The sequence below is a fragment of the Condylura cristata genome, unplaced genomic scaffold (genome assembly GCF_000260355.1).
Source record: "Condylura cristata isolate star-nosed mole 26May11 unplaced genomic scaffold, ConCri1.0 scaffold00028, whole genome shotgun sequence".
NCBI classification, from domain to species: Eukaryota; Metazoa; Chordata; class Mammalia; order Eulipotyphla; family Talpidae; genus Condylura; species Condylura cristata.
The window spans coordinates 618,880-635,951 of NW_004567129.1; the positions used below are offsets into that span (position 1 = coordinate 618,880).

At 35.5% G+C, this 17,072-nt stretch overlaps 1 protein-coding gene across 1 annotated transcript in view; it reads right to left on the minus strand.

The window, feature by feature from the left end:
- Positions 1 to 17,072, minus strand: part of SHCBP1 (SHC SH2-domain binding protein 1) — a 35,285-nt gene that overhangs the window by 13,956 nt on the left and 4,257 nt on the right. Inside the window, exons 4-10 of the mRNA XM_004690313.2 lie at positions 16,540 to 16,748; positions 12,552 to 12,644; positions 9,568 to 9,801; positions 9,311 to 9,479; positions 8,298 to 8,418; positions 4,692 to 4,823; positions 3,264 to 3,382 (exon numbers count right to left, since the gene is read on the minus strand). Of these exons, the coding sequence (XP_004690370.1) occupies positions 3,264 to 3,382; positions 4,692 to 4,823; positions 8,298 to 8,418; positions 9,311 to 9,479; positions 9,568 to 9,801; positions 12,552 to 12,644; positions 16,540 to 16,748 (1,077 nt within the window). The remainder of the gene's footprint in view (positions 1 to 3,263; positions 3,383 to 4,691; positions 4,824 to 8,297; positions 8,419 to 9,310; positions 9,480 to 9,567; positions 9,802 to 12,551; positions 12,645 to 16,539; positions 16,749 to 17,072) is intronic.

Consider the following 17,072-nt stretch of genomic DNA (forward strand, 5'->3'; position numbering starts at 1 on the left):
CACATATAATACATAAATATATTTAAAAATTATATACTGTGACTAAGAGGCATTTATTCCACAGGGGAATTTGAAGGGCAGTCAATATAATCCAAAATGAAAAATCATGTGACAATAACAATTTGATAAAAACACTGATAAAAATCAAAAAGAAGTCATAAAAAGTTATAAAAATTCTTAGAAAACAGAAGTTGAGAACTTCCTCAATTCAATAAAGAAAGTCCATAGTTAACCTGATACTTAATGATAAAATATTGAATACATCCTTCCTAACATGAGGAACAAGGTATTCTTACCTTGTATTCTTATCTACTATCACAACTTTTATTTAAGAGGGCTGGAAGTTCTAGTCAAAGCAAGAAAAGAAAACGGAAGGCATACAACTAGTAAACCATCTCTATGTGCAAATGACATGTCTATATAGAAAATCTCATGGTATCTACAAAACCACTCCTAGAACTATTAAGTTCAGAAAGTTACAGAATACAAAACATACAAAAAATATATTTATACTAGCAATGAGCACATGAAAATTAAAATTGGAAATATATTATCACTTATAATCACTCCAAAAAATTATATTTTGGTACAAATCTAGCAAACCTATATAAGACATGCATGCTGAAAACTACACTGTTTTGTTTATTTTATATATATATTTACAGCATTCTTCATTTTTGCACAATGTATGCTTTCTCCTCTCAGGTGTAGTCCCCTTAAAATTCCCATAACCAATCACCCATGCACCATCACCAGAAGCCCTTGTGCTCTTCCCTCCCCCATTTTATCCTTCTCCCTCCTACTCCTCTGCAAAATGTCTCTGATTTATAGGTACCTCTTGATTTTGATTTTTAATTTATTATAACTTTTTTTTTCCTGATCACTTATTTGGTCCCTCTACATTTCTCCAATAAGTGAAACCATCTGATACTTTTTTTCTTTTCCTTCTGGCTTATTTCACTGAGCATAAGCCCTTTCAGCTCCATCCATGTTGCTGCAAACAGCATGAGTATATCTTTTTGGATTGCTGAATAATATTCCAATGTGTATATATACCATTTCCTCTTGATCCAATCATTTTATTTTTGGGCATTTGTACTGTTTCCATACTTAACTAGTGTAGATAGCACAGCAATAAACATAAGGGTGAAGGTATCCTTTTGAATTAATGTTTTTGTGTGCTTTGCGTTCCCACCAGCAGTGTAGGAGAATTCCTTTTTCTCCACATCCTCGCCTACACTTGTTTCTGCTAGTTTTTTTTTAATATGTAATATTCTCACTGGTGTAAGTGAATATCTCATTGAGGTTTTGATTTGCATTTCCCTGATTACAAGTGATGTTGCACATTTTGAAAACTACTCTATATTGATGAAAGAAACCAAAGATCTAATAAATGGAGAGCCCTGTTATGTTCACAGGTCAAAAGACTCAACATAATCCTCCCCAAATTGACAAACCTGTTGATAGGAATTCCTATCAAAATCACAGAGATATCACACAATCCCATCAAAATCACCATACATACACACACACACCACACACATATCCTACTGTGATCCTACAGATGTGTGTGTGCATAGCTATATATGAGATTTTTCTAAAAATAAATTAATAAGGCAGAGGAACTGAACAGCTAAAACAATTTTTAAAAAGGTTAATAAAGTAAGAGAAATCACCACCTAATTTAAAGATTTAATATATAGCTTTGATATATTGGTTGATGGATAAATAGAGTTCAGTGGAACAGAATAGAGAATACAGAAATAGGCCCAAACAAATACACCCAAATAACTTTTTAACAAAGGTGTAAAACCAATTTATTGGAGAAAGGACAGCCTTTCTAAGAAATGGTGCAGTTACAATTGGGCATCCAAAAGCAAATAAATGAAACTTGGCCTCATATCTTATACCAAAAGTAACCATGAATCATAACCTTAAACACAAAGATAAACAAATTTTTAGCAAAAAAGAGGAGAAAATCTTTAAGATCTAGAGCTAAGCAGTGAATTATTATACTTAACACCAAAAACACAACACACAAAAGGAACAACTGGCACTCTGTGAAAGTTCATGTGAAGATAAAGACAAGCATAAAAATATCTGTAAATTACTTGTCCAACAAAGTACTAGCGCCTAGTTTATAAAAGATTTTCAAACCTCTACAGTAAATAAACAAACAATACAATTAGAAAATGGACAAAAGTCATTAATGCACATTTCACTGAAGAGATGGGGATGACAAATAAGTGTTTGAAAATGTTCAGTATCATTAACCACTAGGAAAATGCAATTAAAACCACATACCTATCACAACAATGGCAAAAAAAAAAAAAAAAGAGAAAATAACAAATTCTTGGTGAGCATGCAGAAACTGGATTACTCAGTGCTAGTAAGAATGTAAACTGATACAACTGCTCTAGAAAACAGCTTGGCAGTTTCCTAAAAATTGAACATCCAACTACCATATGACCCATATGACTACACTCCTGATAATTTATTTATCCCAGAGAAATAAAAGCAATATTCATACAAAAACCTTCTGGGGCCATACTGCAGAATGCTACTAAGCAGTAAAGAAGATCCAACTATTGATAAATGCAACAACCAATTTTGGATAAAGTTCCAGAGTGAAATATCATATACTCTATGATTCCACTTATATAACATTCTTGACATGATAAAATAATAGAAACAAAAGGTAGATTAGGGCTTGCCAGCATCTTAGCAGGTCAGAAGGAAAAATAAATGGGATACAGCTGCAAAGGAACAAGATGAGGACACTTGTACGTGATGGGAACATTCAACTTGACTGAGTCAATGTTATCCTGGTTGTGACTATATGATAGTTTCAAAGATGTTACCATTCAGGAAATCTGGGAAAGATTACACATGCAGGATATCCCAATTATTTCTTACAACAGCATGTGAATCAACAATTATCTCAAAACAAAAGTCTAATTTTCAAAAATAAAAAAATAAAAAAAGCAGAGCTTCACTTGCTTAAGTATCATTTACCAAATTAATGAAGGAGCTTCATCTTTCAAAGTTACCATAAAGAAACTGAAATTTTCAGTTATTATTTTCCTTCCTAACCTCTTTGAAATTCTAAAGACTCTTACACAATTGAGTCTGGCTGATTTACCATGTGTATTGAACTCCTGTAAGAATGAAAATAACAATATGCATTTACATGTTGGTCCCACATTTTATTTGCTCATTTAGAACTTTAAACCATTTCCCAAAAGGATAAGAGATTATCATACCTTGGCGCCATATAAATCTGAGTTCTTCATTAGAAATTCTGCTGATGTTCGCACTGTGACTCCTGTTGTTTCACATTGTAGTACACAGTTTTCCAGTGTAGTCTTGCCACGGTGAATGACTATGATGACAACATGCAGTCAACTGCTTTAAGAAGTAATGTGTCTTTTCAACATTAAAAATGACCTAAAGCAGGCCCTCCCTGGTGGAACAGCGAATTGGGACTCAGCACTGCAGGACACAGCCACAGTCACTTCAGTGCGGGTTGGATCCCAGCCCCTCGGGTGATCCACATGGCAAGCCCTACTGCTCCCCTCAGCAGTGTACTTTGTCGTTCTGCCTGCTCTGCTCCCCACTCTGTCTCTAGTGAATCCTCTCACCACCCCTGCACCTCTGGCTTGTACCCCAGTTCTGTATGAATAAATAAATCTTAAAAAAAAAAATACCTAAAGCTGGGCCCTCCCTGGTGGTGCAACAGCACTACGAAGCTGGCTGTAGCTGCTTCAGCATGAGTTCAATCCTGGCAAGGGAGGTGACCCACATGGCACAGCAGACCTCTGCTGACCAGCCCACTACCCTCCTCAGCAGTGTACGTGGTCAATCTTCCTATAAGGCTCCCCACTCTGACTCTAGGGAAACCTGCACCTCTGGCCTATACCCCAGTTTTGTACGCATAAATCAGTAAATCTTAAAAAAAAAGAAAAAACTAAAGCTGACATTAGATACAATCTGAGTATTTCTCAATAACTATCATTTACAAATCTTAATACATTAAAACAATGGTTGTTTTAATTGTCTAAAATCTAAAAGTAGCATTCTTTAAAAAAAATTACTTTAGAAAAGCAAAATCAAGTTAAAAACACCTTTCATTACAAACAAAAGTAACACTTTCTGATACAACAGAGACCACAATATTGGATTTAAAAAAAAAAAACTCATCACACAGGAATATTAAACTAACAAATTTTCTAGAAGGGCTGAATTATTTTCACTATGAAGTAAGTTCCTAAGTCACTATGCTATGTACACAAATAAAAAGATTTTATTTAGGGCCCTCCCTGGTGGCGCAGCGGGTTAAAGCACAGCACTGAGAAGCTAAAGCCACTTCCACATGAGTTCGATTCCCGCCTGCCCCGGAGGAGACCACATGGCGTGGCAGACCTCTCCTGACCCGCCCGCTGCTCCTCTCAGCAGTGTACTTCGTTGATCTGCCTGTTCTGCTCCCCACTCTGTCTCTGGTGAAGCCTCTCGCCGCCCCTGCACCTCTGGCCTGTACCCCAGTTCTGTATGCATAAATAAATAAATCTTTAAAAAAAAAAAAAGATTTTATTTAATAATCAGCCATACATATACTCAAATGGTATTTTCCAGTGAAAGGGAAAATTTTTCTTCCAAGTTTGGAAAAAATAATATACAAAATATTCACTTACTTAAGATTCCTTCTACGGCATCATGCTGAACAAATTTTATACTTGAGATTTTAATATCTGCACCAGTACAATCCACAAAAGTATCACCTTTGCCCCTCTTTTCTATTACAATATCATCTGGTAGACCATATCCTAATGAAGAAAACAAGATGGATGGAAAAAACATCTAAACAAAATTGCTATGACAAATTTCTCCATTTCAAACAACTCCAAATGATAGTTGTGACCAGTCAATCCAGTTGCATTAAATATTAAATATTATTCCCCTATATTATTTAATTGAAACCAGGGTACGATACTGTGGTTTTTAAGAAACACATATTTGCTAATTTAGATAAGCAAAATAGATTTCTCAAACATATTTGGTCTTTATTCACAGTTCTTGATACACAGCTCCCATAACCCCTCAAATTTCTCATGAGGGAAAATATCCCACAAGTTTATGTTAATGAGGTGGCTTTGGGAGGGTGGGGGGTTACTTTCCATGGGACTCAACTATGTGAATAAGACAGAGGGTTGTAATTTTCAGTTCCACTCCCTGAATGAGTTCAACCACCAGGGGAGTTAATCAAACATGCCTCTGTAAGCCTCCATAAAAATCCAAAAGAACAAGGTTTATAAGTTCACCTGTTGGTAAACATATGAAAGTTCTAGGAAACTTCACTCTTCCATCTTGTAGCTCCTGAGTTATAATCAACTTATAAACTGGTAGCCTAGTGAATAAAGGGATTTCAAAAGTTCTGTGAAGTTCGGGGGGCCCCCCTGGTAGTGCAGGGATTAGTCTCAGAACTATCAAGCTATTCAGCCACTGCAGCATGAGTTCAATTTCTGGCCAGGGTAGCAGACCTTCCCTATCTTGCCTGTTGCTCCCCTCAGCAGTATATTTCAGTAGATCCACATGTTTTGCTCCTCACTGTCTCTGGTGAATTCTCTTACCCCTTACACTCACACCTCTGGCCTAGACCCCAGTTCCTATATGCATAAATAAATAGCAAATTAAGGGAGCCCAAGAAGGCAGTCATGGAACTTCTAATTTATAGCCTATCCGAAGCACTGGCCTTGCAACTGGTATCTGAAGTGAAGGGCAGCCTTGGGAGACTGAATCTACTGCCTGTGGAATTCAATGCTACCTCCAAAAGATTATATCAGAATTGAGTTGGATTCTTGGACACCATATTGGTTTCTGAGAATTATCTGTTCATGTAGAGAAGACTTCATGCATATTCATGCTGAAATTGGGTCCAAGAATCCATTCCCAGGATACAGAATTTTTAACACTAACAATTTCTCAATCTGCTCCCATATCAGGAAGACTACACTATCAACCATCTAAGATTAGCTGAGCAGTAAATTCACTTGTAAAACTATTATAAAAAAAAATAATAATAACAATCCTAAGTACTCACAACTGGGTCAGCAGGTTTTAAAGGATTCAGTCCTTAAGTTTGTTTCTCCTACTTTAAGGTTCTATTATTCTATCATAAATTAAGTTTGAAATGTCTAACCATTTTTCAAGAAAAATAATTTCAGTATTCTCTTAAGCATTGAAAATCTGTCAAAGTAACTTAAAAGTGTTTTAGCTATTAGGAAAGAGGTCTATCTTGTTAAACAATTATAAAAAATGGATTTCTACAAATCTTAATCAAACTAATAATGCACACCAAACTTTTGAAAAGGCTTACGAAAGTATGAAGTACCAGAAAACTAGAAATCTAACCTATTTTCACCAAAAGCCAGCACCAAATAGACAAAGCTAGAAGAACTAATTGTCTAAAAATGAATAAAGGAAAGAAGTAACTACATAAAATAGGCCATCTCTGAAGTTAGCTACACTTGAAGAGTGCAGACACACCTTTGAGGGCCCTGGAGAATGCAAGAGGACTCTGTCCTGGACTCACCAGCAGCAGCAGAATCTGAATGATGGTTATGAGTAATTCTTTGTCTGATTCTTAGGCATCTGCTTATATTTTGCACACTTTCTACAATAACCAGTTTTGTACCATCAGAAAAATTAAAAATATAAAAAAGTTCCCATAATGAAAGATGAAAAAATATTGCATATAAACAAATTACATGTTCTTAGCAGTTTAAAACAAAGAGTCAACACCTAATTGAATGGATGTTCTACACAAGAAAGAAAAACCCTATTAGAAGTAATAGTAACATCCTGTATATAGTAAATACTTCATATATATCATGTATTACAAGAGTTAGATATAGATCACTATCAATTAAACTATAATCTTATTCATGATTACAGTTTATGACACTCCATATATTCATATTAGAGAAACCATGTGATTTCCCAAATTCTCAGAAATTGTTAGTAAACTTAGTCATTTATATACTTAACTATCAGAATTTTACATAGTTATGATACTCTAGCAATTACATTATAATTTCCTTACCACTCTAGAACTCTTAACTATAATACAATCTAAAATATCACTGCTATTTTCACTATGCAAAGAAATGAAAGTGTTGTTACTGAAGTGATTTATTCAGCAAATATGTTAATATATTTATACATCTATTCAAATATTGGAGCGGAAAAAGAACAAAAATTACACGCATTAAACAAAAAATGGGGTGATGTGATGTACCAGTGAACAGCAGGACATTAAACTCCCAGGCTTGCTTCCATTAAGAAGTTTTGACAAGATAAAGATAAAGTACATAGCTTAAGCAGTTTGTGAACAGCTGCATAAGTCCCAAAATGATAAACGATTTTTTGCATTACAACTTTTATTGCTAACTTGAAGTTCTTTTGGTAAACAGTTGAACAGGTGTATCTAAATTTGACACGTTATGAAAATATACAGGACCAAGATGAATGACTATAAAGTAACTTAAATTCAGGAATCACTCTAGATGTACAATAAGATTATGACCATTCAAAATTTCTTCAACATTACTATTCTCAAAAGCACACTTTAGTCAAGGGGGGAAACGTAGAGAATCTGTGACATTCAGCAAGCTTTTAAAGAATTAAGATAAATTATTTTACATACCTCTTAAAAAAATAAGCTAAATTTATAACAAAAAATCAGGCACTAATATTCATCACATACACAAGACTAAAAAGAGTAAGCAACAAATACACATCCAAAACAAGAGTAAGCAACAAATAAAAAATACTACACTTAAAAAAAATATTGCCGAGAATATACTTTTATTCTGGAAGTGAAATTTCCTTCCCATAAGCCACCTACAATCTGGGAAGTATGCTTTTTATGGATGAATGGATGGATGGATGAATGGGTGAATGGATGGATAGATGGATGGATGGGTGGATGGATGGATGGATGGATGGATGGATGGATGGATGGATGGATGGATGGGTGGGTGGATGGGTGGATGGATGGATGGATGGATGGGTGGATGGATGGATGGACGGATGGAGAGAGACAGATTACTTGCCTTCCCAACACATACAATGCCATAAAGAAACCTATCCCAAGTGCTCAAGCACTGATCCATCTCATGCCTCAAGGCAACTCATTTGAAAACAAATGGGTTGAAATCAGCTTCAACAAAGTCAAAGATTTTATGTTTTCTTAACTGGATCATGCAAAAGAGATTGATTGTGTGATTGTTCATACTCACCTTCCAACTCAATGGAGTCAGCAATGGAGAATGTGCCAGGTACCATGTAATGACCAGGACAAATAATAACAGTGTCACCTTCATAGCAGGCATTTATAGCTGATAATGGATCACTATGGAACTAGAAAACAACATTATTGCAGATATACACCCCCAAACCTGAGTATTAGTTCAACTGACTTCACGTAGTTGTCTGAAAAGGAAGTGATACAGGCTTCCTTGTCCCTGTTTATTGAGTTTTACTTTGTGGCACTTCAGATATTACATTTTTTACAAGATACTCTACCAGTAACAAAGATAATGACTTGAAGACTTGATGGTTAACACCTTTCAGCAATGAAGTATTTTTTAATTAAGGTATGCACATTGTTTTTTAGAAGTAATACACACTTAATAGGCTACACGATGTTGTAAACATAACTTTTATGTGCACTGAGAAACCAAAAATATTGTGACTCCCTTTATTACAATATTGTTTTCATGGAAGTGGTCAGGACCTGAACCTGCAACCTCTTGGAGGTGATCCTGTACTTGAATATCTTCCTTACTACTGTACTGAGTCCAAAGCAGACTTGCTAAGTGCTGATGAAAGACAGTTCTCACACTACTTCCCATTTCGCAGAAAAAAAGCTGTAGGAAGTTTCTGTAAACACTTGGTAGAATTCATGAAAAGTTGGAGTGAGTCAAAAGAAAGCAACCTGGAGCAAGAAACTCTTATAGGCCCTCCCTGGTGGCACAACAGGTTAAAAAATGCAGCACCATGAAGCTAGCCACAGCCACTGTGGCCTGAATTCAATCCCAGCCAGGGAGGTGACCCACATGGTATGATGGACCTCTCCTAACTCCCCACTTCTCCCCTCAGCAGTGTGTTTCAACAGATCTGCCTGTTGTTCTGCTCATCATTCAGTCTCTGGTGAATCCTATCACCTCTCGCACACTTCTGTCCTGTATCCCAGTTCTTGTATGCATAAAAAAATAAATAAATAAAATCTTTAAAAAAAAAAAACTTTTACCTGAATTTCTATTTCTTCCTTATAAGGCTCCTGACAAAGCCTGTCCCTAAGCAGGGACTGCAGCAGACCAGTCATCATGATGGAAGAGACCACATGGGTGACCTTTTGACCATTTGGACGGAGGCCCTTTGCTTGGATATTAGAATTCTTCTGATAACCAAACACATATCTTAAGGAAGTGAAAAAGACCTATCAGTTCTCAGTAAGGCAGCTAGTAAGATGCCAACTAGTTAAGAACAGCAAAGGCATATACATACCTCAACAAAGGATTCTCAATGAGTTTTAGCTTTTGTTTTAACTGTTCAATCTCTGAATACAATTTTAAGCCTTCCACCATGGAGATGTTTTCTTGCTCGGAATCAGAGTTACAACTCGACAAACTGCTTCTTAGATTTAGAAATTTCCTGTAACTCTCCTCACATTGAGATAAAAGATTACGGTAGTCAACAATAAGTCCTGAAGGAACTCGGTCTTCAAGAATGTCATAATGCCTAAAAGTTTAAAAGCACGTTGAAATTCATTGCTGTTCACACATTTTGCTATCAGTAAGACAGCCCATTTAGTCCTCAAAGACCCAGTAAGAAAAGCGCTTTACATTATCTAGCTCAGGTACATATTAAGTCTTCCTTAGCAGCACTCTATTTATTATAAGTAGGAGCTATTGAAAGTTTTAAGCACCAGTTCATTAAGGTCACTACCTTATCTTCTTTTAAGGAGTGCTGTTTTTTCCCTTAGATCCAAGCATTTATGCTCTAGAAACAACGAGCATTCATGTTAACACCGTTTTCACTCTCATTATTTAAAAAGAAATTATTTTCTCATATGTTAGATTCAAAATCTTTATAGGTGACAGAGGGCAGGCTGGGGGTAGCGTCAGGGAAGGAAACATCCCAAATAGTTTCACAACAATTAAACTATTACCAAATGTAAAGGATTAAATTTACAAATGACTCCAATCATCTGGTCCTTCCTCAAATTTAAAGTACTCTGGCACAAAATTATGTTGACAATTTTAGAAACTGAGATTTCTGAGAAAAAAAGTTGTCACTGATAAATGAGAGATTAAAACAAAACATAACTTTGTATTGAACAACAGTACTGGCATTTAAATTTTAATTCTATATCTTCTCAAAAATATAAACAAAACAAAATATTTCTAGATGCAATACGCTATATATAAATGACTAAGTTCACAGATGTGAAATTAATGGATTTGAAAATAAAGTCCATATTGTCATTACCTATCATTTTAAAATAATCGCCTTATTTCTCAGTCAAAAGTATACTGACAATCTATGTCTTAGGTTCAGGTTTTCCATCCTTGGTTGCATATTAGAAACACTAGAGAGCATTTAAAAACAGAGATGCTCAGGTCCTGATCCAGATGGATTACATTGTTCTCTAGTAGCAGAGGTATTTTTCTATAAAGTACCCTGGGAATTCAAACGTGCAAATCAAGACTGATAGCTGTTGCTTTAGATGATGTTATTTTTAACTCTGTCATGCTCTAAATGAAAAAGGGGGTAGGATGGCCTAAACAAATTTACATTTTATGATTAACATTGAAGAAGTATTTAAAACAAATAAATTTTTCTGAATTTCAAGTAAATGAATTAGGTAAAGCTTGAAAAGCAAGGATTTTGTCTGCTTTGGTTAATCCATACTCATTTAAAGACATTCTGGAAATCCACTTTGCAAATAAGGGGCACAAACCAGTTGCTTATTAAGATTAAGACTCAAATTTTAAAATAAGTTTCTTAGCATTTCCAAAATCCATGCCAATCAGCTTATTTCTTCTTATTATAGTGATACTTCTAGTCTGGAAGCAATGAACCAACAATTGTGTCTCAAACCCATAAGCTTTGAAGCAGGGTATTTTGAAAGGAAAAATATTTACCACACAATGAAAAATCAAGACAGGATGGTTTGTTTCACTTTAAATCTTGGCTGTTGATAATTCTACTCCTATCTTAGCCCAGGGACCTTTCAAAGCATCTGCCTACATTTCATAACAATCCAGTTTCCCCCCCATGTACCACAATGTCTTCTCCATAACTGAAAACAATTTCTCACGTAAGCTACCCTGTCGCCAGTAATGTAGAAGGTATGTATGTTTCTTGTTCGTGCAGAGGGCTATGAAATCAGAATGCAGTTTTTCCAGGAGCAAATTTGCCATATACACAATATTCACCTACAATATTTTACTTAAGTCAAAATCAATTACCACTCTTTAAAAGCAAGTTTATCAAAATTAGAAAATACACAAATTTATTTAAAAACTGGCATTTTAATTGAATACACTGGAAAGATAGGAAATGAACAATGGAAAAATTGGAGAGAAATCATAACTAATTTATGAAGTGCTAAAATCAAATGTAATTCTAGACCAGGACTTTTACATACATTTTTACTTTTTAAGCAAAGGAAAAACTTAAAACTAAAATTGGGTTCCAAAAAAATGTAGATACTACGTCATCTACTACAAGGAAAAAATTAACATCTATAACATTTTTTTTTAGAGTTTAACCTTTAATTTTCTCCTTGTTGCAGTCTATTATATAACTGATGCCTGTTTTAAAAAAATTACCTGGTCTTAGAGCACCATCTAGTGGAAGGCTAAATGCCACATTTAACAAAGAAAATTCTCTTAGTTACTTGATTAATTTGGGGGTGGTTTTGTACAAAATAGTTTTTCCCAACCAAATTTGATAACTTAGAAGATGAATGTTTTTAAGTATTTTAGAAATTTTTGTTCATCAGTATTAACACTTAATATTTTCATTTGTCAAAGATTGAAAGAGAAAGGATTGACAAAACATCCTGACTCAAGTCTATTAGTAAATAAAACCATGTCTTTAAAAAACAAGTCTCTATAATTCATTTGATTTTACTGTTTTTCAAACATTGTCTTTAAATTTAACAAAGGGGTTTTTTTTTTTATCACAGTAGCTCAACAGTTTTATTCAGATTTACAAAGCACTGAGCTACTGTTCTTGAACCCTGCTTTTAGACTCAGTTTATAAAAGCTAAAAGTTGAATATCTGAAAAAAAAAAAAAGTTGAATGTCTGCACTTCTATCAATTTCTTTTATTAACTTTTCTACATATTATAGTATTTCTATATCAATCTTTTTCTGTCTCTGGGCCACATATGCCCATTCTGTGGGCATATACACACCACATAGGTAAAATTAAACCATAGATATAGCTTTTTTCCAACAAAGTCACTAATAAACACTTACAATCTCAATCGAGGCTCCACACATCTGACAAAATAATCGTACTCATCCTCCTCTTCTTCATCCCAACTCCTCCAAATGTTTTGGTAGAAAAACCTGAAAGGAAGTATTGTTCAATTCAATCTCTAGTTCAAAATGTTAGTGGGAGTTAAAGAGTAAATCAGAAGAAGTCCATCAACTATAGTAGAGAATGCTGTACATTGCTACACTTAATAGCCATGAGTCATAAGGACTTTGTTGAATTTGCTAAGTACGTTTTCACATAATATTGGTTCTGTTAGGATAATCTTTGTATCAGAAGTGACCATCTCTAACTGGATGGATGTGTGTGTCATTTTTATGACAGAAAAGAAACAGGGAGAGAAACAGGTTTGGGTTAAAAATAAAGAGCTCTGTTTTCATCACATTCAGATGATATATGCCTATTGAACTTTTATGTGGATGGGTGATGTCAAGTTTGCAGATGAATATAATCAGAGTTCAAGAGAAAGGTCAGAGCTAGTGATAAATCTAGGAACCATCAGACTATCAATGCTATTAAAACAACGGATGAAATAATCTAGGGACATTATATGAAGTAGTAGTTCTCAACCCTGGCTGCATATCGGAGTCCCTAGGAAGCTTTTAAAATTGATTCCAACCTTATCACAGACCATTAAGTGAGGTTGAGGAACGAAGAAGGAAGGCATTCATCTGTAAAGCTCCTCAAGTGATTTTACAAATTTTTTATTATGGAAAACTTCAAAAACTAAGAGCTAATTGTGTCATTAATACCACATATCCATCATCCTAATTCAACAATCATCAATTCATAGGTAATCTGATTTCATCTCTACTTCATTACTTCTGTTTCCCTCCTTGCACCACCTGGAGCCTGAATTATTTTGAGGAAATCTCAGACATGTATCATTCATACCATTCTAGAACACCTCTCCTGCCTTCTTCATAATGTTTTCAGTATGTATCCCTAAAATAAATCTTTATACCAGTTTTAATTCCTTAATATCCAAAAGTCCCATGTTTTTTTGTTGTTGCTGCTGTTGTCTTTCAGCTTGCCCAGATCAGGATCCAAACAAGATCAGTCATTGCAGTTCATAAATCACTTTTTTTTTTAATCAATTCTCCAGACTTCTTTTTCCCCTTGTTATTTCCATGGGGATCCTGTAACATGTTTGTCATTTACTTGTAGTCATGGTAAACTGATAGTAAGATCCAGAGTCTTGATCTGGCTCAGGAAAGATTTTTAAGCAAGAATATTCAAAGGAACGACATGCACTTCCATCAAGAGGCACAGACTATCTCATCTCTTAATAATGCAGTAAATTTTGTATTCAGGTGCTGTCAATCTGACCCATCTACAAAGTTTTCCAACTAATGATTACAAGAACAATTGAAGATCTCTGCACAATGTTTATTTCACTAGTGGTTGACAAATACAGATATATTCTAATGTCATTCCTCCTCATGTATTAGTTGGACTATTCATATTAAAAATATTCCCAAGTGATTGTAATGTGTTTGCAAGATTGACTAGAGAAGAGTAAATAGGCAAAGATCGATCCCTGGGTAACTCCAACACCCTGAAGTTTGAGCATGAGAGGAAGAATTAGACAACATGAATAAGAAAGCTATGTGCCATCAGAATGGTGGGAAACAATGTTGATAAGATAGGAATGACCAAAAAACTAGAAGGGCTTTGGTGACCTTAAGCACAATTTCAGTCACACAGTAGAAGGTAAAAACAATACTAGAACACCAGGAAGTATACACCATGACTATATGGTACGATCATGAAGTTCTGCTGTGAAAAAGGAAAAGCAATGAAAATGAAACCATCTCTTAATTCCTATAGATTAGACTGCCATCTCTTCACCCCTTCAGTCCATCTTTAAAAGGGAGAGTTTGAACATGTCTCCTTAGAGTCCCTGCATGCAAGCTCCCATCTTCATCTCCATGTGACACACTGGTCAGGCTTCCACCTTCCCTACTGGTAAACTTACATTTTGGTTTCTTTAAACAGCTCAAATATTATTCTCGCTAGTTCCATTCTGGACTTTCACATAGCATTCCCATCTGTACCTCTTCTAGTGTTCACTCTCTCAAGACAGAAATCCCCCACAGCCACTCATATCCCTTCCTCCCCCATAAATCCATCCCACCACCAAGTCCTAGCCATTCCACTTTCTCAATAAGCTTCAATCTGCCATCTCCCCACCTTCTTGTCAACTATTCCATCTCCCTCTATTCATTTTCCACACAGCAGCCAAAATGAATCTTTTAAAACAAAAGCAGATCATATTCACCCTTCAATGAAAATCATTCAATGGTTTCCCCCTGCTTTTATAGACAAAATTGATCAACAAAGTTCTGCATCTTCTGACCCCTGACAACCTCTCTAAGTTGGTTCCCCAGGTCTTTCCCATGCTGAATGTACTCAAGATACACTGGCATTTCAGCAACTTAAACTCACTGAGATTTGAAGCTGTTCCTCCCACCCTGCCCCAATCCCTTTCACATAGCTAACACTTTAGACCCAAATTCAATGCCATTTTCTCAGGGAAATTATGTAACAGCTACCTGCCTAGTCTTGAATACTCTGTAACTGCTTCCTCACTAGATTCCAGTCATGTCTATCTTTGTGTGGTTATTTGAGATTTACCTCCTACCTTTAAACTAACAGCTTTCTGGTGATGGTGACTGTATCTGTTTTATCAAAATTCACCCTTTAGTGAGGAAGTGGTAGTCAAATTATTTATTGAATAAACAAATGAAAACCCTCATAACTGACCATTTCTGGGCACTTGCCAGAATCTGAGTACTCAAAATGAAGAGTAAATTTGCTAGGGTCACCTTTAAATAACACCATCACCAATTCCAGATACTTGTCTTTCTTCCAACTTCTGTATTCATAGAGGAGATTCCCAATTCCTAATTTCCTACATTCATCAGCTATCCCTCCACCTTCCAATGATGAATTTTGTAATGAGAGAAACATCAGGAGGTTGCAGCCATCAATTCTTTCTATTTCTATAGTTTAGCCTAATTTTGAACACCTAGAGCTAAATACTCTTCACACAATTATAAATCTTCCATGAGAAATCAGAAGCTGGACCCTAGACACTTGCTTCTTTGTATTCAATGAAATTCTGCAAAATCAGTAATAGTACAGACTCACTAATAGAACAGACACTAAAATTCCTTTTAAACTACAGAACACCAAGCAACATTATTAAGATGAGTATTATCCTATCTTCCAGTTTCTCAAGGAAGGTAGGTCAATTTTTAAGCTGCCATTTAAAAAGATTTAGTGAATATGCTTATATACAGAAGACCCAAAAGAACAATCTGTATCAGCAACTAGCTAAAAAAAGATTTATCTGAAAGCTAAGTATAATGATTAATCCAAATATGGGATTCCTGCTCACTTAAGGAGCAAGAGGAGCACTAGTGGAAGTGGAAGTCAAACACGCCAGTACAGGCTGACAGGTGTGAGCACATCCCTCAGGATCTGGAGAGATCTGAGAAACGCCAGCTTTGACCAAATACGACACTGAAACGACAGCTGTTAGTCTTAACAGTGCATAAGCCATGGGACACCATCTTTTTCTCTTTGTCTTGTCTTCGTTTGCTTTCTTCCTACAGTAAAGGCCTCAGCTGTAAGGGTTAGCATTCAGAACTTTGAGTGAAGTTTTTAAATATATACAAACCAAATTAAAATCCTGTCTTTTGTTAGGACCTAGGGACACCAGGTAAAGGTTACAGAGGAATTCTCTGTGCTATTTTTTTTTCAGCTTTTCTACAATTTGAAATTATTTCAAAATGAAAATTTTAAACATTCTTAAAAAATGTTTTTATTTAAAGAGTACTAATATTTTAAAATACTGCAGAGACCAATCTGAGTTTTAACTCTGGGTATAACATCAGACCAGAGTTACTACATTTCATCTGAAGTACATGGCCATGAGTTATTTGCGTAAACTTCTCTTCCTACCTGACATGCTCAATTGCAAGTGCCGTCTGGTCAAATACTCCAGAATCATCAAATACTACCCACAGTTCCTGCAAGGGCAACTGATGTTCCTTCAGCTCAAGAAGCTCTTTCATACACTCCAAGGTAAAAGTGCTCACTTGAGATTCACAAAGGTACGGGTCAGCCAGTCTCACCAACGCCTTCAAGGCTGCAAAATCCACATCTATGACCTGAAATTTAAAATAACGGGATATAAAATATGGAAGTGAAATTACAACACACATAAGAAACTCTACTTACAAGCTGATTTTTTAAAGTATGAAATGATACAGAGAGACTTCTTCCATAAAATAAAGGACAAAGAATATGGGTGTGGCTCTCTTCCTCATGGGATTTACTCTGTAATCAGGAAGACAAATAAGCAACAAGATGATGATAAGTATGTGAATTAACTAGCAAGGATGGTGGTCTGGTTTTGCTGGGATGGTCAGAAATCACTTCAAAGCTGCAACAAAAATGAACTGAAAGGAAGCAGCCACTTGAAGAGCAGGAAG